Source organism: Spermophilus citellus (assembly GCF_964194105.1).
Source record: "Spermophilus citellus genome assembly, chromosome: 12".
Taxonomy (NCBI): Eukaryota; Metazoa; Chordata; class Mammalia; order Rodentia; family Sciuridae; genus Spermophilus; species Spermophilus citellus.
The window spans coordinates 117693831-117716620 of NC_138198.1; the positions used below are offsets into that span (position 1 = coordinate 117693831).

At 35.8% G+C, this 22790-nt stretch overlaps 1 protein-coding gene across 1 annotated transcript in view; it reads left to right on the forward strand.

The window, feature by feature from the left end:
• The window catches only part of PHLPP1 (PH domain and leucine rich repeat protein phosphatase 1), a 219564-nt gene that overhangs the window by 109382 nt on the left and 87392 nt on the right, over positions 1-22790 (forward strand). Inside the window, exons 3-4 of the mRNA XM_081262783.1 lie at positions 2404-2529; positions 19331-19497. Of these exons, the coding sequence (XP_081118909.1) occupies positions 2404-2529; positions 19331-19497 (293 nt within the window). The remainder of the gene's footprint in view (positions 1-2403; positions 2530-19330; positions 19498-22790) is intronic.

The following is a 22790-nucleotide window of genomic DNA, read 5'->3' on the forward strand; positions in this document are numbered from 1 at the left end:
AGTAATGTCCACTCTCACCTTTTGTGTGTGTGTGTGTTTGTTTGTTTTTTGGTACCAGTTATTGAACCCAGGGGTGCTTTACCATTGAGCCACATCCCCAGTCCTTTTTTATATTTTATTTAGAGACAGAGTCTCACTGAATTGCTTAGGGACTCCTTAAATTGCAGAGGCTAGTTTTGAATTTAGGATCCTCCTTCCTGAGCCTGTGCTGCTGGGATTATAGGTATGCACCATGATCTCTGGCCAAAGAGGGATATCTCATTCATTAACACTGATGTTTACCTGGGATTTTGATAACTATTTAGGTTAGTTTAAATGAGTCATTTACATTCTCAGTTTATTGGAAGTTCTTAAAATGAATGATGAACAGGTGGTGAATTTTATCAACTGCTTTTTTTTTTGCCACCAGAGGGATGATAATATGATTTTTTCAGTATGTAAATATGATTAATGGTTTTAGAGTGCTAGTAATGTTAAGCTTTCTTTCCTTATCTGAGGTTAATTCATTGTGTTCTTGGTATATTTTTCTGTTACTGAATTCTGATGCAACCATTTGTTTAAGATAAGTCTTCATGACAGAGGTTGCCATTAATTTTCCTTTCTGTGACTGTTCTGATCTGGTTTTGGTTATCCTGACCTCATAGAGTGGGTGTTGGCCTTCATTTTTTGTTTGGTGGGTGCTTGTACAAACTTGGAATGATGTTTCTTGAAATTTTGGTAAAACTCATCTGTAAACCATTTAGGCCTGATTTTTTTTTTTTTGAGGAAAAAAATTTGTAAAAATATTCAGTTTCTTAAATGAACTGTTTAGCCCCTCCCCCCAATTTAGTATTGGTAAAGTGTATTGTTTTCTAAGAATTTGCCACAAATTATTTATAATCTCTTTTTAATCTCTGATGAATCTGTAGCCATGTCCTCCCTTTTGATATTAATATTTTTTATGACTCTTCTCTTTTTTTTCTTGATAGAACTTGTCAGAGGATTTATCAATTTTATTAGTCTTTTCAGAGAATCAGTGTTTTATTCATTGGTCTCAGTTGCACATTTGTTTTTCATTTCACCAGTTTCTATATTTTATCAACACCTTCATTCTAGTTTGAGTTTTTCCAGTTTTTGGCTTTGATTTCCACCCTCCAGGTTCTTTAGATCTGTGCTAAGCAAATTAATTTTCTGCCCTCTTTAACAACATGAGTATTTTGAAATATAAATTTCCCTCCACATATCAACTTCTATTACATTCCATAGGTTTTGATAAGTAATATTTTTATAGTTGTCTAGTTCTAAGAATGCTTAGGTTAAGTTTATAGCTTAAAAGTGTGTTATGTAGAAGCATGAAGTCAATTTTCTAAACATACTTGGATTTTAAATGTTTTTTTTATTATTGATTTCTAATTTAATTTTATTTTGGTTTGAGAAAATAATCTGTGTGATAATGGCCTTTTTGAAATCTTTCTACATATTCTGTGTGAGTTGGCTTATGGTCCTTTTTGTAAAGAAAACATAGGGGGGCTGGGGATGTGGCTCAAATGCGTGCCACATGCGTGCGGCCCGGGTTCGATCCTCAGCACCACATACTAACAAAGATGTTGTGTCCGCCGAGAACTAAAAAAATAAATATTAAAAATTCTCTCCTCTCTCTCTCTCTCACTCTCCTCTCTCACTCTCTTAAAAAAAAAAAAAAGAAAACAGGAGTTTATAATGTAATATCATGTGACTTTATTGTTTGGATTTGGTTACTGCATTATTAGGACTTGAAAGTTCTTTCATGGGATTTTTCTATCAGGTTAATCTCAGTTTCACATTAAATTTTTAAGAACTTCCTTAACATGTTTGAGGACCTCTTTATAAAAAGTTTTAGTTCAGAGTAATGCCAAAGTCCCTAAGGAAAAATTCTCTTAAGAGGAAATAACAACCCCAATCCCTTATTGTGAGGATATAGAAGAATCAGGGAGACTTGTACTACTTTTAAACAAGAAGAAGAAAATTTCACCATGGTGGGGAAATCTAATAAAATTTTTTGTTAGGGGTGTGGTTTACTAGGGATTCAACCCAGAGGTGCTTTACAAATTAGCTACATTCCCAGCCTTTATTTTTATTTTTTTGAGATAAGATCTTTAAGTTGCTGAGACTGCCTCAAACTTATACCCTTAAGCTTCAGCTTCCCTGGTTGCTGGGATTCTAGGTGTGTGCATGGCTGCTAATAAAGATTCAACTCCCATTTTTGGTTTCCTTGTGATTCAAATTAGTTGTCAGATGCAGGAACTTAGTTGTTTTAAACTATAAAAGGAACATACAAGGAGAAAGATGCAAGTCTGTGTAGGCCCCTGATCCAAGGGATAGTTAGTGAAATGTCTTTAGTTCTGCTGTCTTAATTTATTTTTGCCTCTCTGCTTGTTTTTATAGGTAGAAGAAGTCAAAAAGCACCAGCACTGTTTAGCATTTAGCTCGTCTGGACCCCAAAGCCAGACTTACTACATTTGCTTTGATACTTTCACAGAATACCTAAGGTGGCTACGACAAGTCTCTAAGGTAAGCAAGCACCTACCCAAGAATCAGTTCAAATTTTTTGCTTTCTGCAAAATTTCTGTCAGTTTCAAAATATAGTAACATACAGGTTTTTTCCCCTAGATATTGCCAGTGGTTAGCAATTTTTAGTTTTTAAAATGCCAATTGTGGCTGAAAAGTAGTTCATTAAAAATTGTTTTTATTTATTTATTTATTGTCAGGTTATGTTTATACTTTAAAAAAAAATTCATTGGGTAGACTGGCCTGATTATCTTACTAGTGTTAGAGATAAAAACAAAACAAAACAAAACAAAACATGACTTTGAAAGTATTTCAAGGATTATCCCAGGGTAGGACAATTATAAAACCACAGAATGCTCAAGAATTGTTACAAATTTCCCCTCTTTCTCTGACTCTGTTTTCATATAAGCAGTCTAATTCTGTGCCATCTCCTTTTCACCTTTATTCTGCCTTCTTAGTAGTATAATTTTTTCATTTTCTTTTGATCATTTTGTATTTCCCTAATTTCATAAGATCATTATGTTCCATAATGCACCTTTGTGTATGTGTAATGGAAACTAGAATAATGTTATAAATAAGATGAATGAATGCTGATTTTTCAGGTGCTATGTGAAAAACTGTTTTTACATTTTGTTTATTATTATGTGTGAAATGAGGGAGTGGATTGTAGTCTTTACTGCTTTGTTTTTGAAATGATGAGACTTCCCTAGGGTTCAGGAGCATTGCAACAGAATTTGCTTTCATAATTTAAAATTTACAATCCAATTTGTTAGCCAAGTTGAGCATGATTTACACTGCTTCATGCTGTAATTATTTGTGAAGTAGATGAGTAAGAGAATAATTTTGTGAAATTGTTACAGAAAATTAGAAAATAATGTTTAGAAAGTCTTTTTACAGTACTAGCCAAGTAGCAAGGGGATGCTGTTCTTTGAAGGTGTGATGTCATTGTGGAGCATTTGTTTCTTTCTCCTCCTATAGAAGAAGCAGTGGCCTGGTTTTGTTTGATAGCACTTAGAAGATTCTCCCAACCTAACAGGCACATGGAAGTTCTGAATGTATAGGGCAGCCTCCCTACAGGTGAATAAGGGAAAGGCAACACTTTTCCTTCAGATTTGCAAATAGAATTAAAGTGATGTTAGAGGAGATAGGTGCATTTGTCTATTTGTTTTATTTATTCTTTAAACATATTTATCTTTTCATTTTTATTGGTACATTATAATTAGACACACTAGTGGAATTTGTTCTTAAATATTCTTACATGCACACAATGTAATATAGTATTGGCCAAGTTTGAATTATCAAAGGAATACCATTCTTTGATGGCATTTTAGATCAGACGTCTGGTGCCTTACATTCTTTTTTTTTTAAATTTTTTTTGTAGTTGTTGCTGGACCTTTATTTTATTCATTTATTTATATGTGGTGCTGAGAATCCAACCCAGTGCCTCACACATGTGAGGCAAGTGCTCTACCACTGAGCGATGACTTTAGCCCTTCATATTCTTTTTGAAACAAGTTGGTGGTATAAATTCTTAAACATGAATAAAAATATAAATCATAAAAAGCCAGCCTCAGCAAAAGCAAGGCATTAAGCAACTCAGTGAGACCCTGTCTCTAAATAAAATACAAAAAGTAGGCTGGGGATGTGACTCATTGGTCAAGTGCCCTTGAGTTCAATCGCCAGTACCCTCCTCCCCTCCAAAAAAAATCATAAATATCAAGCATTTTGCAGCAGATTATTTTGATTGAAACTGTAGTAACAAAAAGATTAATAGTCTTGTATGTTAAATATACACACAGTTGGTAAGTTACTGTTCTAAATTCAGCAAGCATTTGCTAACCACCGTCTTTTAGTCAGGCTGTGTTTTATGCACTAGGGATATAGTAGAAAACAAGTCCAGTTTCTCTTTATTGGTAAATCTTATGGTGGGGAGACAGATGATAAGTAAATAGGCAAGAAAGAAAATTGCAAGTAATCATAATGTATAATACAAGATGATGTGACAAAGAATGGTAGGGGAAGGAGAACTTTGGTTGGTAGGGGTCTTTAGAATAGTAAAGAGTTTGGATTTTATTATTAATGAAATGGCAAACCACTAAAGAGCTTTCTTGCATAAACTGGTATGATCTGACATTTTGGTAACTAGACTGTAGAGGGCAAGAGCAGAAGTAGGTAGGCCTGACCCTCAAGTCTCCTGTTAGTTTAGGTTGGTGGTGAGGGTAGCTTTGCAGTGGAAGTGGAGAGACATGAATAGATGTGTTTTGGAGATGGAGTGACAGTGTTATTGATAAATTACATATAGGACGTGGGAAAAGGAAGAAATAAAGAATGCTTTCCAGAGTCTTATTTTGATTGCTGGGTAGATTGTTACTTCAGTAAGAAACCCATAACTAAAAAAAAAAGAAACCATACCTCTACTTAGACTTGATATATTTATACCTTTAAAACTATGTAGTTTCGGACTCCGGAGAGCTTCGCTTCCAAAAGCGGGCAGAGAGGCAAAAACACAAGAGGTGGTTGATGAACTGTCTCTCATAGGGTGTGAAAGTATTGATTTCTGCCTTATTGCTGGTAATCATGAATGTTAGATGTTAGCTTGGTTAGTATTCTTTCCTAATCCTAATTTCCTAATTCCTAATTTGCCATCTCTGTGGTCTAGTAGTGTTGTGTGTCATAACAATACTCACTCTGATTATTTGAATTACGAGCAGATTCAGATACCAGACTTCTTCAGAAGGAGATGGTGGAGGATGGTGGAACTATTGTGGTCCTGGAGAAGGGCTGGTGGAAGGATGGGGGAGAGGGTGTTTCTGCTAGTTTCCCTTTTCAGTGATTATTGTATCTCCATTAAAAAGTGTTCGAAATCTAGGTTCTGAAGTGCAGTGCATATACATATTGTAATTAAATAGAAAATGAGCTGTAAGGAACTGATTAAAGATGTTAGATATTGTAGAATAAATGAGTGAAGAAGCTCCCCATTTGGTTAGGAATCCCACATAAAATATGGTCACACCCCTCTTTTTAAAATTTTTTGATACTGGGAATTGAATTTAGGGGCACTCAACCACTGAGCTGCATCCCCAGCCCTATTTTGTATTTTAATTTAGAGACAGGGTCTCACCGAGTTTCTTAGCACCTTGCCATCACTGAGGCTGGCTTTAAACTTGCGATCCTCCTGTCTTAGCCTCCCAAGCTGCTGGGGTTACAGCTGGGATTATAGGCATGCACCCTGGCGCCCAGACACACCTCTCTTTAAACCTATTATACTGAGGATAATCTTATGGTCTTATCTTGGACCTTAACTCAACATCTTGGGAGAGTAGAACAGAGAGAGAATCTCACTATGTTTGGGAATATGTGCTTATAGAGAATTTGGCATGGATATAGCATCCTTATTTTTAAGTGAGGATTCATTATGATAAGAATCTGAAAGAAAAAATAAACAACTGAGGAAAATTTGAGTTTCTGATTCAAAAAAGATTTTTTTTGTAGTTGTAGATGGACAGAATGACCTTATTTTATTTGTTTATTTTTATGTGCTGCTGAGGATCGAACCCAGTGCCTCATGCATGCTAGGCAGTTGCTCTGCCACTGAGCTACAGCCCCATCCCATGAGTTTCTGATTTTTAATGACTGTTGCACCCCACTAATGGTAGGAGGACACAAAGAACCAAATTCCAGTTATTTCAAGTAAAAATGAATTAGATAAGTAATTTAAAAGGAAAATTCTTTATTTTTAGTATATTCTTCTGGATTTTAGCTAAAAGAGAAGTGTTATTGTTCTTTATTTGGTTTGGGGAAAGTGTAGAAGCTTATTAATTAGTTATGTTCTACCAAAATCGACTTATTTTTTAAGCATAATCTTAGCACTTAATATTGCTTGACAAAATAATACACATGGCGGTCTCATTTGAGTTGTTATGATGGGTGTGTATTAGCAGTGGATGCTAAGGAGGAGCTCCTTTGGGAGGATTACAGTATTGGTTTTGAAGTCATCCCTTAAATATTGAAGCACAGTGTACTTTAAAAATTGAGTAAACATGCATCGTATGTAGTGTAAAATAGGGCTTTCTTTGCTCAGTAGGCACATGTCCATCATATTTTCAAAGTGATTGGAGGGACAGTGATATAGGTAGTAGCTGAGGGGTCATCTGGAATTGTGGAAGAGCCCCTATCAAATATAAGGGTACCACTAAGGAAATGTTGACCTAACTGTTCATCCTTGTGGTCCTCTTTTTAGAGTATGTTTGCTTTAGACATGTTGATTGATCCTGTGAATTCTTTTCTAAGTTAGTCTTTCATGTGAATCTCTAGCCTGACTTATTTTAAATTTAGAAATCTTAGTCACTTCTGTGACACTATATTAATGCCATTTTAAAATCTGTCTCTTTATTTCATAGAAGATTGAAAGTGAATTCAGATCACTGATTTAATGTTGTATGTATGTGTTTTTAACTTTTTATTATGGAAAATGTCAAATATTCAGAAGTAGAGACCATAGTGTTTTTTTACTATATTTTTTAGTTTTAGGTGTGCACAATATCTTTATTTTATTTGTTTATTTTTATGTGGTGCTGAGGATTGAACTCAGTGCCTCATGTGCACTAGGCATGCGCTTTACCACTGATCCACAACCCCAGCTCCAAGATCATAGTGTTTTAACCCTGACATACTTATGACCCAGCCTGCCAGCTATTAACTCATGGCCAGTATGTTTTATCTGTATATTCCCTGTTCTCTCTATGTCTCTATGACACAGCAAACTCCAGATATCTATTATTATACCCACAAGTATTTTTGCGTTTGTGTGTTTTAAAGAATATACATTTCACATAATTATGATTATTTTTACAAATCTTCTATTCAGGATACAAAGATTAGAGAGGTGATTCAGGTGTCCTATTCCTGAAATAATGTTGTAGGATGTGATATCAAAGAGCGGAAGAAAAGGGCATGAAATGATTTTTTAACGTTTTATCAGACAGACTGTTCTCAAGTATTGATTAGCTAAATGAAAATGAAAACAATTTACTACTTGGCACAATGCAAAGTTTGGTATTTTGAATTTAGGTAGTAAAATGACTGAATTGAAAACGAGGAATATAGAGTCTCCCTTATCCAAAATGTTGAGGACCAGAAGTGTCCTAGATTTTTTTGATTTTGGAATATTTGCATATACACATTGGGGATGGGACCCAAGTCTAAACTTTTCATAGGTTTCATAAACACACACACACACACACACACACACACACACACACATATATATCTTGAAGGCAATTTTATGTAACATTTAGTGTGCTTGCATTTTTGGTTCTTACCTATCACATAAAGACAGGCGTATAATTTTGCACTTGTGCATTATATTGGCACTCAAAAAGTTTTGGATTTAGGAGCATTTTGGATTTTAGATTTTCAGATTGGAGATGCTCAACGTGTATTATTTCTAATAGGTACCCCCTCCTCCCATTGTCCTAGTTCTCTTCTATAGAGAAAAGGAAAAGACGTGACATGACCTCTTCCAAGAACCTTAAACCAGGCCATTTTGAGTTATAACATGTGAGGATCAGGTCAGTGTTATCAAGTCAGGTCTCATTAGGGCTGTTTTGCTTGTTTGTGTGTCTCCTTACGTTGAATTAGTAGGTGACTGTGATTATCACTGTTATCTCTTGTGCTGTGTAACTCTTAGTATCCACTGTAATATTTTAATTCTAGGCCAGGGACTTGAAAAAGAGCCTCATTTTATACTGAATTAAAGATTATGTGAAATGATGAGTAAACATCACCTTTTAAATAAGAGTAAGATATAAAATTGAACTTTTGGTTTCATGTGCTTAAAAATAGTATTTTATTATCCAGATTGAACTCAAAGAACATGTCACTGACCTCTCGAGCCAAGTGATTCTAGTGTAATAGAACTGAAATAGATTCATGTCATTAAAGGTAGTTGCCAGGAAACCATTAGTATGACTCTGTCATCTTTTATATATATATTTTGCCTCTTAACTTGAAGTGTAGTTTAGAGAATCTGCTACTTTTTGTCAAAATGGCCTGTCATCTGTCCCTTAGGAATTGTATCGTAGTTTATTACATTGGGTCTGTAAGAGTAATAGGCTTTGTTTTTAATACCCATTCTACTAAGGAGTCCAGGGCTTTTCTGGAAACCTTTACTTAATATTTTATACCCATTTGTTAAGTAAAGAATAAAGGCTTTTTGACCAAGGACAATCTACCAAGTGTATGGTAGTATCGACAGTGGAACTAAGGGTCTATGTGATATGGATTTACACTTATAAGATGTGACCTCCATCTTGAGAAGATTGCTGTTGTACCAAGTCTGTAGTGACATTGTGATAGAAGAGTGGAAATTTAGTATAGGGGATATTTGGGTATAGGAAAATCAAGGTGGAAAGGAGCAAGCTGAGTTTTAAAGGTTCAGTAAGAGTTCACTGTGAGTACAAGAGGAAATTTCATTTCAAGGTGAGGTAAAATATGTGCAAAGGCAAAAATATGTATAAAATGTGAAGCCACAATCATGTCACAGATGTCTGAGCAGTGTGAAAAAGAGATAAAAGAAGAGGCCAGATAAATTGAAAGAGTACTGATCAGTATAGATTGTTTCCTGCTAGTTCCATTTCATTTTCTTGTGGAAATTCGACTAAATTACCAAATATTACAATTAACTTGCCAATTGATCTTGTTATATAAGAATTTATACTGTGGAGTCTTTCCTTATTACAGATATAATAAGAATTTGTGGAACTTAGAAATTCTGCTTTGAATTTAGGCTAAAGATGAAATATATTGGGTTGCATTGAATCTTAGTGGCTGTTAGGAGAAAGAGTAGAGCAGTCTCTCTATTGTTAATTAATTAATTAATGTATTGTTAATTAAGCTTCATTTCCTCCTGTCCCATTTCTATACTGCTCATCACTATGTTCTTTTTATGATGACTGTTGATTCTGAAATCCTCGTTAATATATTCCTTTAGTTCTAAGTTATTTCAGTTTAAAACTTAATAATATTGTTTCCTCCAAAGTTTTGTAATTCAGTTTTTTATAAATAATGAAGATACCTCATTAGCTTACCATCCCATGACAAAGAATCATGCATTTATGGAGCAGCAACTGTTTGTGTATTTAGCTGTTACCATTTTAAACTCACCCCTTGTTCCTGTGTCTTTCTTCTTCCTGCCTTTTTAACCCTTCCTGCTTTCCTTTCTAGCTGTGTTGAAATTAGCAGAGCTGTTGCTATCCCTGCCCATAAGGAGATGGAGAGAGAGAGAGGAAAGAGAGAGAACACACTTTTCCCTTTGTGCCAGGCACTAGTCTAGGGTCCTCTTGGATTCTCGGGATCTCAGCAAATGGAAATATTTTCCTCATATTCCTGGTATAACTCTGGAAATATTTTTCCAAAAAAATTATTAAGGAAGGTTGGTTGGAATTTGAATTACTATAATTAGTACTTTAAAATACACATGGATTTTGGCTATGTTATCTTTAATAAAGTACATTATAGGTTTCAAGCTAGGCACTTAAAACTCTACTTTAAAGTTACAATAACATTGTTTTAAGAATGGGAAGGGCCCTGGTAAGGTTTGCTAAGAAGGTGATATTAATTATAGTTGTCTGAAATAATTGCCCTAATGATAGTTTGGCATTTCTTTTGTAAGTATTCTTTTTTTAAAAAAAAGTATTTATTTTTTTAGTTTTAGTTGGACACACTACCTTTATTTTATTTATTTCTCTTTATGTGGAAACCTTTACTTAATATTTTATACCCATTTTTTGTTAAGTAAAGAATAAAGGCTTTTTGACCAAGGACAATCTACCCAAGTGTACGGTAGTATCGACAGTGGAACTAAGGGTCTAAGTGATACGAATTTACACCTAGCACTCACATGCTAGGTGAGTGTTCTACCACTGAGCCACAGCCCCAGCCACTTGTAAATGTTCTTTAACCTTGAGTTCTAGTCATCATCAAATGGCTCTTAGTTCACTAAAATTTAGAATTTAAAAAAGACCTTGTAGACTCCCAGATGCTCACTTCCCCCTGCCTCCATGTCTATAGTGTTTCAGATATCTACAGTGTCTTTAGATAAGACAGTTCTTTCTTATAAGTCATCTGAAGTCTTTATTTCTATAGCTTCCACTCAGTGAACCTGTTTTGCTCTCTGAAATAATACAAAATACTTCTATTCTCTCTTCCATCTGATAGTCTCTAAATATTGCCGTTATTGATCATCTTAAATGATGAACACTGATAGCCTCTAAATATTGCAGTTATTAATCATCATAAATGATGAACAGATTGTATTCAAGGAATCTGAGATGCCTTCAGAGTCATCCAAGTTAGATTAAATTGGCTTCAGTGTGGAGGGAACTATTGACTGGTCAATGTGATTCTGCAACCTATACAATCAGAAAAATGAGAAATTATACCCCATTTGATTCAAATGTATGAAATGTCAAGATCATTGTACTGTCATGTGTAACTAATAAAAAAATACATTCATATATCAGAAACTTAATATATGATTAACCATGTTCTGTATGTGGACATGTTATATTTTGAAGTTGAATACATTTAACCTGAGGGTTTTAAGGTTAGAAAATCCTTGAAAGTTTAGTTTCTATATATGCTTAATTATCTTGGGAGTCCAGAGTATTTTTAACCTAGAGTATTATAAAATAGGGAAAAATGGAATAATTAAAAAGAATCTATGAACTCTATATATTACACACACTGGACCTTGGGTATAAGACTTGGAACTTACACGTCAACTTTGTTTTTATTTCAAATACATTTGTAATGTAGATGTATATTTGTGTGCATTAAAGTTGAAAGTTAGAATGTAAGTGTTTCAGGGTTTGCTTCTTCTTGTCAAGCAGATGCCACATAATGGAGGAATGCTGCCATGACTTTCAGAACATTCTCAGGTAGTAACAATCTCAAGACATTTATTTACACATATTTTGTCAATAAGGAAGGAGGAAGGAACTCTGGGTTCAGATTTTATCTCCACCCAAGCCAAGCTTTTTTTTTTTTAATTTTTTTTATTGTTACTGAGAAGCACAATGGGGTTTATGTGTGTGGAGTGGAGATAACTGTTAGGACATTACTGATGCTTTTGGAAGGCTGTTGGTGCCATTTCCACTGACCCTACTCAGTTGTCTCTAACTTATAAAGAGTGAGGTGCCAGGTCCCATTTTCATGTTTGGCTACACAGAGAGCTCCGTGGACAAACACACCAGAATTGTGTGTTTCATGGCCCATTTTTTATGTGACAGGGACTAACTCCTTGTTGGTAATTGGTACTGTGGAAAGGGAGTTCTGAGGTCTTTGTTCCTTGACATGTGTGTCTTCATTGTGCCCTTGCACAGACATTATTGAATTGTTGTTTAGATGTCCATGTCTTTGAAGATAAAGACTGCATCTCAAGTAACAATTCTGCCTCAGTACCAAGTACAGTCGTGGTTCATAAAGAACAAAGATGGAGACATGCATTGAGCAATTTGCTCATTGTAGCTTGATACCTTGAGGATGCTGACCTCTCATCCTCCTCCTCGTTCATGCCTTGGCAGAGAGAGGTAGGAATGCCTAATAGGACTCTTAGTCTTTATTTCTCTTTATTGATTTTTCTTGCCGGATTCTTGAACAGTGGCCCAAATGTTTTGTTTCTTGTCTAGGTTGCAGCTGTATTTCAATTGGTACCTTATGGCTCTTCATCTCCCCCTCCCCTTCTGTGTGTGTGTGTGTGTGTGTGTGTGTGTGTGTGTTTATTTTATTTATTTATATGTGGTGAAGAGAATTGAACCCAGGGCCACATATATGCTAGGCAAATGCTCTATCACCCCTGCCCAATGGCTCTTCATCTTAAAATCATACCTTCCTCCAAATGCACTTGCCTTTATAGAATCCTATCTCTAATTTTTGCTTAGTATCGATAGCCTCTCCAGATTTCCTGTTGTCTTCATTGATTTGCCATTTCATTACTTCTGATAATTTAGAATGTTGTATAAATTTGCATGTTTGCTATTTTAAAGTTTCCCCTTCATCATTTTACCTATTAAGAAAAAAGCAGTGCTAAGATAAATGAGATGTCATTGTGAAAAGGTCTATGGTCAAATAAGGTGTTTCTATAGAATTTTTTTAAATGATTGCATATTGTGGAGCAATGGTAATTAAAGTTTTTATTAAAATTGGAGATTTTGGGTGGATAAGGATAAAGTTGAAAATAAGTAAAGTTGTTAGAATTCTCAGCTGATAAAGAGTAATAAACTATATTTCAAAATTATATTCTCTCCCATCGTGCTTTCTCAAAGCATTTGTAGGGTGGGGAGAATGAGAATTAAAACTAGGTCAGTTGAGGTTAAGAACTGTTTACAGAAGTCTAGTGAATTCCCCAGAGATTGTCCTTTCAGCCAGGGGCATAATTTCCCAAGCCACTGAAGGTTGGACCAGAGCAATTAATGACTCATAATGCCAGTTCACAGCAATCTTTTACTTTATACAAGCAGAATTATTTGTGCTATTTTAGCTGCTTTGACCAAGGCTTTCATAGTCATTTTTCTTAACTTTAAGCATTCTGTGCACATAAAAAGGATAAATACAACTTTACTAGAGTACAGAGGGGACCAAATATCACATGAATATTATGGTGAGCTTTCCCTTGTCTAAGAAAGCCTGTTGTCCCCTAAGGGAGCCATCAAGCATAATGTGAGTAATGCAGAGTGCAAGTGCTTTTGCAGGGGAAGGTGACAGTTTTGAAAGCAACGGGGACATATGTTAGGGAGAGGACAGATATGTAGGTTTAGAAATGTACCTCAGCTCGACTCAGCATAAAATTTTGAGGCTTAAGTGACCTAAGCGTAAGCAAAAAATTAGGAAAGTTTCAAGCAGAGTCGCATGTTAAGGAAATGTGTAAAAAAAAAAAAAAAAAAAAGCCCATGAAGCAGTCTGAAACTTACTGTTCATATTTTTTACAGTGTTCTTTGGGGAAAATATTTTGAGTCTGAATGAACTTTCCCCCCATATATGTTTCCAAGTCATTTGGAAAATATATTTTACATTTATGTGGTGCTGAGGATTGAACCCAGTGCCTTGTGCTAGGCAAGTGCTCTACCACTGAGCCACAATCCCTGCCCCTCCTTATTTCTTAAAATGGGAAAAGTTATTTTTAGTGTAGTGTTGAGCTGACCAGGCATGTATTCTTTATTCCACTTAAGAGATGAGGAAACTGAAGGACAGCTCGAAGAAGTGACTTATTCAAAGCTGCATACCTAGTAAGTACTAGAACTGTCTCTACACGTCCTTCATCTTGTTAAGTCCATCCTCAGGCCTCAACTTTGTGTCTTCCACTGTCTTGATGTTTGTGGATGTAATAAAAATACAATAGCTTTTGCCAGAGCATCCCCCCACCACCCACAATACTGGGGGTTGAACCCAGGACCTCATGCAAGCAAGCAATGTATCACAGAGGTATATCCCTAACCCGCCAAAAAGATTGTATATTCTGGTTGTGAGGTCCTTTAAAAGTCCTTTTCCTCAACAGAGATTTGAGGCATTCCCACATTTGTCAGATTCTTTATTTCCAAAGTTTTGTAGCTCTTTGCACTTTAAATCTTTCAAAGTTTGGTTAGGTGTTCACTGATTGAGGGCATTGCTGTGGCCCAATTGGACAAGTAAGTCCATGATCTCAAGGAATGATGGCCCCAATGAGCCTTTACATTTTTGGGAAATTGTGTTTGGTCAGTAGATGGTCCCTTTTGCTTCTCTCTAGGAGGACTCAATGTCACTACCTTGTCTTTATTCCTAAGGCTTAAGCTTCTCCTAGGGTCTGCTTTTCCTTGCTCTAGTCATATTATCGTGTATGAGAGTTAGAGGATCCCCCTTTCCGGTGAGATCTGATTTGCATTCTAGGCCCTGACCTGATGGTGGGGAGTTGACAGTTCAAGCTCTTGTTCACACTCTAGTTCTGCTGCCACTTTAGCCACATGGCCTTAGGCTCACTCACTCTGACTCAGTTTAACCTTCATCTCTGAGATAGGAAAAGTTCTCATTATGCTGAACAGTTATGAAAATTAAATGAAATAGGTCTTTAGCTCTTGGAAGAAAGCCTGTCACAAGGGAAGCACTTTCTGAATGTTGAAATGTTATTGTTGTTACTACTACTTGGAAAAAAAAAAAGCTAGGTTGATAAAGGCTGCTGGCTCTGATGAGGTGTATCCAGGTGGCTTTCTTACTAATATTTATTATTTATGTAAGTCTACCTTATTTTGAAAAGGATCTTAGTTTTAATAGCTGTGGTGTGGATAGCTGTGGTGTAGGAGGGCCACAGCTTCTTTGGCAAACCCAGCTGGTAGTGTTTTCATTTGGAAATGGAGCAAACCTTCCAGCAAGAGTGCTTTTCTTTCTTTATAGTAGAGACCTGATGTACCCAGGTTGGTCTAGGTAGAAGCATTTACATCTCCTGCCCTGGCTTTAGAGAATGGGGCTGGCAGCATCACAGCTTGTGGTAGCCTCCGTGGTCACCTTGGCAGCTCTGCCCCAGAACATCATGATAAATTGAATTTATGTTATTATTTATGTTTTATGTTTTAGATTTTACTACTTCTTCTGTGGTTCCCACAAGATCACTCTAGGTGGTTGTAGCCTTATTGATGGAACTTCCGCCCCCTGTTCCAGCAGAAACAGCTTACAGTATAGAATGAGGAAAGGAGCAAATACAACTTGACTTTTAATCATTTTCTCTTTAGGTATCCAAAGGGCGTATTTAGGGATGCTTCAGCTGGAATAGAAGTTATCTTCAGAGTAGTCTCCTGGTGAAAGAGTGTTGTAGATAAGTCAGAGGAAAACTGGTAAGAAAGGAAGGAGTTGTTGTGAAGTAGTCCACTGGCCCTTTTTCCAGCAGTGCATCCTGAGGGTCTCACCAAGGACTAAGCTTGGGCTTTTCTTAGTGAACAAAACAGAAAAATCCTTGCCCTTAGGGAGCATGTGATGTAGACACAGATGAAAAAATAAGGAAGTTGCATAGTACGTTGGTGATCATGTCACACTTTCGGAACCTTTCCCTGTTTCCTCTTTTGCTCACATTATAAGAATCATAACAGTGGCCTAAAGGGCACCACGAGATTTGCTGTTGGCCTCTCCCCTTTACTTGTCAGACCTCATTGTCAGTCATTCCTCACATTCTTTGAATATGCGAGACCCACGCCTATTTTAAGACTCTTATTCTGCCTCCTTCCTCTTCCTGGAATATTATTCTAAATAAATTTTTCAACTACCTCCTCCTGTCTGAAAAGTAGCCCTTTCAGTAGGGATCACCCTGACCAGCCTATAAATGATAGTCTACCATTCTCCCAACAACCCTGATCTCCTTTTCTGTGCTATCACCCGCCCCCCACCCCCAGTACTTACCAGTATTTAACATATTTGTTTGTGAAGTGAGTTTAATGGGGATAGGGACCTTCATTTTGCTGTGTTAAGTGCCTACCTACAATGATAATTGGTACATGGTAGGTATTCAGTAAACATGAGTACATGGAAATGAAAATTGCCATGGAAAATTAAAGAAGGATTGTATTAGTTTCCTGTAACTGCTTAAACAAGTTAACAAAATCCTGCTGACATAAAAGAACAAAAATTTATTCTCTTATAGGTCTAGAGGCCAGAAGTTCAAAATTAAGATGTCTTAGGGCCTTGCTCCCTCTAAAAGCTCACAGGGAGTCTTTTTCCAGCTTCTAGTGGTTCCAAGTGTCCTGGTTTCTAGCCGCATCATTCACATTTCTGCTTTTGTGGTCACGTCACCTTTTTCTCTTCTATCTCAAACCCCTTTCCTCTCTGGTATATGAGGACACATGGATTTGTATTTAGGGCTCACCTAGATAATCGGTTAATCACCCTCCTCTCAAGATCCTTCACTTAATCACATATTTTGGCATATGAGGTAAATTTACTCTTTTGGATGTAAGATAATATTCAGATTCCAGGGATTAGAATGTAGATATATATTTTGGGGGCCATCATGTGCCCACTACAAAAGGCTAAGGGGTGCTTTGGTTATTAGAAGGAAGAAATTTCCAGGTGTACCACACAGTAGAAACTGAAACATAGGGGAAGGAAAGTCAGAAGACTGATCTCATCCCCTCACCCCGCAATTAAATACTCATACAGAAGAGTACAAAAGATGATATTATAGTTTCCATGTGCTACCCTCTCAAGTTGTTAGTATCTCAGTGTAGTTGCTTCGCATCTTCTTTTGCCCCTCTGATAAGGAAGTAAGCACTAGAGATAAACTTGAAATCTCCTGTTTTCCATTTTCCTCTGCCTGTCTTCTTAGAAGCTGTCATTTATTTGGTGTATGACCAAATAATGGTCATAGCTTTGCTATTTTTGAATAATATATGGAGTTATGTATTAAAATGTTTTCTTTATCTTTTTTCTTTTTTTTTGTATCCAGGGCCTTGTGCGTGCAAGGCAAGCACACTACCAACTGAGCTATATCCCCAGCCCCATGTATTAAAATGTTTTTCAGAAATGGTATTACAGTATATGTAGCATGTTGTAACTTGTTCTTTTGTTAATTCACGTCTTTTTAAAAATCAATTCAGATTAATGCATACAGATTCAGTCCATTCATTCTACTGTGGCTCTATGTAGTAGATTTATATGTTCTGGCTTCAGAATATATAAATCCCAGCGAAGACCTCTGACTAGCCTGGCTTGAGTCCCTTGTCAACACCTATTTGATTAGTCAGTGGCTTCAGCAGATGGGGCAGTGGAGTTACTCAAACTCAGTGCCTTCCCTATAACCAGAGGGTCAAGATACTTGCAGCTCCCCCCAGGATCTCATTTGTGTGCATCATTAGAGGAAAAAGCAGAGAAAGGATTTGATGCATACAAAAACTCAGTTTTGTACCTGAACTTCAAGGTAGGCTTAGACGTGATATGCTCAGGGAAGCTACCTGGACTCTCAGATTATATTCTGTGCTCCTGCAGTTTCTATTATTTTGAGAGTTACCATGTGATATCTTAATTGCCCTCTCTTCTTGATGTGTAATCGTTCAGGGTAGAGATTGTCTTGTTTTATTATGTACCTCAGGAAATACAAGAACTGGCACACCTTTAGATGCTCACCATGTATTTTTGAATGAATGACTCCACCGATTAGAACTTTCAGCCCCATTTCCTATTCACAGATCCCTGTACATTTCTTGCTCAGGAATTCTCTCTGGCTCTGGTGCTTTTGCATCTGCCTTTTAGGTCCATTAAAATTCTGGTTCTTTTCACATCTTTTGGTTTATGTGAGTGATTTGATCTGTTTGGGATTTCTTATTTAATGGTGAAAATTCAAGAAAAAAGGAAATAAATTGCTAAAATACAAATTCAGACCATCTTTCTAAAATCATTTGAGATGAGCCCTGCATAGGCCTGTTCAGTGTATCCTTTAGCTTTCATGTGTTCAAAATAATTTCTTTTTGGCCTCAAATCATCAGCAGAGTATATTTTATGTAAATTTACATCTGAAAGCATTTTTAGTAGCTGGAAAACCTGAATTCTAATGGATATAAAATGGGAATGATTCTATTTTTAATAGTAGTGGTAGTAATATATTGAATGTTTTTTCTGTGACAGGCAAGTAGAACAAGGAACCATCTTTATCCATGTTATACAGACAAGAAAACTGGAGTTCAGAGAGATCAGTGATCTACTCACCTTAGCTCAGCTCACAGATGGTGCTGGGATGTGAATCCACACACTCTAAGCCCAGAGCCACACACCTCAGTACTATGTTCTACTTCCTCTGTGATTAGGAAAAAGAAACCTAGAATTTGGTAACAGAAAAGGACACTGAGTTGATCACAGATAAGGAGTGAAATTTCTGAATTAAATTTTTGCCAGAGATAAAGAGGGACAGTCAAATAAAAACTTAGAGCTATATTCTCATGGCTTGTGAAGGAGAAAGGGCCATGATGTGTGGAAATGGGTTGAAATAATGTGTTTTAATGAAACCTGGGATTGTATTGCTCAGAACATTTGAGAAAACATTTAAGAAATGTAGGTTACCCAGTGCACTTTCTGTCTATAGCATGCAAGTTGGTCTATAGTAGTCTTGGCATCCTGGCTGTGGTAGGAGTCATTAACTAGGAAGATGTAAACATTTAGACATACATAAGTTTTACATAGAATACCTACATGAAGCAAAGCACAATGAATTTATAAGCATCACGCTGACTTTGTAGCACAAAAACCTGAGAATTTAGTAGCAGGTAGGTGATGGAATCTAATTATATGTGATACAATATATTATTATTAAGATGCATACAAAACCATTGATACTGCTTTTTTTAAAAAAAAATTTGTACTGTTTTAAATCAGTGTATGTAAGGGCTTTCTAAAGTTCAGATTTATTAGTGTCTGTCACCCAACGCCATATTTGTAAACTTTTGTATCTGTTTGCTCTGAATTATCTTTATTTTGGATATTTTCAGGAACAATATTCCTATTTTGGAGGAGATAATGAAATTACTAAGCCTAATAGGGTAATCTGTGCTCCTTGAAACCTGTGCCTATGCCTGTGTTAGGTTACTGTAAGCACCTTCCAGCAAATACACTGTTTTCTGCTTTTATAGAACTTGGTTCACTTCCATGCTAAATGAATACTATTGGTTTGGATTATTGAACTAATAGTGTTACTTGTGCAGTGGTTCTCTGCATGTAGGGTCATCTATTTATGTCCATAGAAGTAGTCACAGGATAAATGGATAGTATTGATATTAAATTATATTTTATCTTCTTCTAGGTTGCATCCCAGCGCATCAGCTCAGTAGACCTCTCATGTTGTAGTCTGGAACATCTGCCTGCCAACCTCTTCTACAGCCAAGACCTCACTCATCTCAATTTAAAACAAAACTTCCTAAGGCAAAACCCCAGCCTCCCAGCTGCTAGGGGACTCAGTGAACTGCAAAGGTGAGTCTTCACAGATCTGGGCTAGGGAAGAGCTACTGGTGGTTTTCTCTTGAATATTCTGACTAAAAATCTATAGTGCATAAACTTCCTCTTTTAGAGGACAAGGTAATGGACACTTTGACTACTGAAGACATTCTTTACTAATTCTCATTCTAAACATTTTCCCAAGGTTCCTCCCTTAGAATTAATGGGATAGATTTATATAAGAACAACTTTTTAAAAAAATTATCTTTATTCCTTAAACCAGTCAGTAGCCTTTAGTGTGTTTCTTCTAACTTCAGGAATTTGTTCAGCTTAAACTCTTTCAAAATGTATAGATGATTAGTTTTTTTTCTATGAAAAGACATTATCTTAGAAATTTAAGAACCATGTTTTAAATTTATTAACACTATCTTCTAGGTATTAGTGTATAGATTTCAAGAGTCACACATGTTAAATAAATAGAATCTGCTCCTTTATAACTAGAGAGAAAGGACTTATTTGCACGACTCTAAAACAGATCTAAGAACTTAACATAGTCATTTCCTTTTCTTTTTGGAGCAGTGGTCAATATTGATTCTATGGTAAATTAAACCCTAATACTTACATGTTTGTTGCAAATAGCTGAGACTATAGCTGCAAAAGAATACAAGTCTTTTAAATAAATAATGGATAGTTCATTTGTTTTTAAGTGATACGATTAGAGATTAAACTATGGTGATTAACCATTTCGATGTGTCTATGGTTTCTAACATCCAGAAAAAGTGATCTAATAATTGTTTATTATAGAACTTTGTATAAATTTGGAAAATATAGTATTTTAATTATCTTTTCAGGTAATTGTATTCTTATTTGATTCTATACCAAAATTTGACAGGTGTTCATTTCTTAACTGTTAGGTCCAATATAGAATCTAAAATTCCATCAATTTTTTCAATTCTTTAAGATCCACTTGGGTTTCTTGCATTTTGATTGAATTTTTACTCATGCATCATTTCCTTGCATTAAGTATTAGTCATTTGGAAAATACTGGTTCATTGTATAATACAGATGTTCCAAATGTTAACTCATTTAATTATGCAATTTCAAGAAGCCACTTTTTAAAAAATATCATGACTGATCTAATCAGAAAAGTCTATATAAGTATTGGGAATTTGTCAAACTTCCTGCAAAAACATCTTTTCCAAAATTTTAAATTGAAGGCTTGAAGGCTGTCATTGACAACAAACACTGTCGGTATTTTTTTTTCTGAAGGAGTTGTCTCACTTCATTTTGAGAAAATATCTGCCAAATATCCAAGTATAAATAATGATGGTTTGTCAGTTATTCTTTCAAGTACAAACGGTATTCCATGAAGGTGGTTACTAGTTTGGCTCCCAACTTATCACATAGGTGTTTTCCTTGAGATAACTGTCATATTTTGGTATTTACCAGAAATGCTTTACAAATACTAATAATTTTATGACCCAGAAAATTAAAAAGATATACTTGAAAATTAAGATGTGATAAAAATAACTTCCCTGCATTTTTAAGAACATCCTTAAGTAAAAGTGGCATTACAAAAATTTTAAAGGGATTTTTTACAGTGATTGTCATGTTGAATACACTGACACCTGGGGCCGTTTGTTACTGCAGTGAACTAATTACATAGGCAGTAAAGACTCCAGTAAGGATATTGTGCTCAAGCAATTCCTTATTGTTCCTGTAGCCGATGAGGACTATGAAATCAAACTGTAACAGAATTCTTTATCTTAGATTTTTGTATGTCTTATATATTGATATTAATATTGGTACTGGCACTTCTACAATAAAATTAATAATTTTCTTGCTGAAGGGGGTGCATCATTACTCAGTCAATTTTAAAGTTTAAAATTATTTTGAGGTAGTTTTGTATATTTCTCAGAAGTGTGGACTTTGCCACTTTCTATTACAGAACATTAGGAACTTTTCATCATACCACAGGGTCCTGTTGTCTTAAAGCAGAAAAGGGGCATTAGAATTCATCCAAACTGATGTTCCCTTTTCAGGGATGAGGCTTTATTAGGAAGGGATGTTAAATGGCAAATTCAGGTTAGTGGTTGTCTCTTGGAAAGGAAATAGAAAGCTGGGATTAGAGAATGATTTGAAGAGGTTTTAACTTTATGTGTGAGGAATATGGTGCCCTCAAAGAACAAGTATTATCTTTCCAGTGGAAAGATATTTTGGGTATTAACCTGGCTTCAGGAAGGTTCCAGTCCTGTTTTGCCTCTTAATTCTTTCAGTCACCTAATTGATTCCCTATATCTATAATCTTTTGGTAAAAGTAACTCTATAAGGGCTGGGATTATGGCTCAGTGGTAGAGCGTGTGCCTAGCAGTGCGAGAGCTGGGTTCGATCTTCAGCACCACATAAAAATAAATAAAATAAAGGTATTGTGACTACAACTAAAAAAAAAAAAAAATTAAAAAAAGTAACTCTATAACATTGAACCTATCCGCTTCATCTGTAATTCTGTGTCTGTATCTTTTAAACTTCTCCCCGTTTCTTTTCTACTCCCCGTTCTCTGCCATACATACCTTTTCTCCCATTGCCATAATAACATTCCTTCCCAGCTGTCACCTGGACTCTGGCAATTCTTTGAGAATAACTGTTTTACAGTTATTTCCCCACTGCAGTTCAGCCACTGTTTTTCTTGTCTATAATTTTATTCATTTCTTGGTTTTATTCTGTATTTTGAGAAGTTTATGCTTTTTTCCCCATTGAAGTAATGTAACATAGATTTTTAAAAATCTTAATAAACAACAAGGTTTTTATAATAAAAATAATTGTCCGAAGCTCCAGTGCATCCCTCCACTCAAGTCTTGCTTCCTAGGCAGCTGCTTTTGAGTCATTTGGCTCTTTCCCTTAATTTTTCCAAATATTACATGTATGTTGCTATGTTTTGTTTTTAGTTGGACATTGTATGTTCACTTGTTACTAAGAAGATAAAGATCAGTTCTTTTACATTGTGTCATACCCTCTCTGTCCTATGCACAAACTTCTCCTTTCCTTATCCTCTCAATGTGCAGGTATTGATTTTTACTTTTTCTATTGTAAAGAACATGGATCAGTTATTCACAGAGAGGTCCTTACATTTCTTCTTGTGCTGGCTTCAGAGTTCACCTGCATACTTTCTCTCTAGTATTTGTCCTTCTGATGGAGCTCTAGCATTCTTATCCATACCTTTTTTCTTGGAGACAGCATCTATTCTGGAGCCTATGTAGGAACTTGTTGTTTTTGCCTGCTACATAGCAAAGTCAATTTGTGATTCTTTTCTTTAGGGTGTGTCGGTTTTA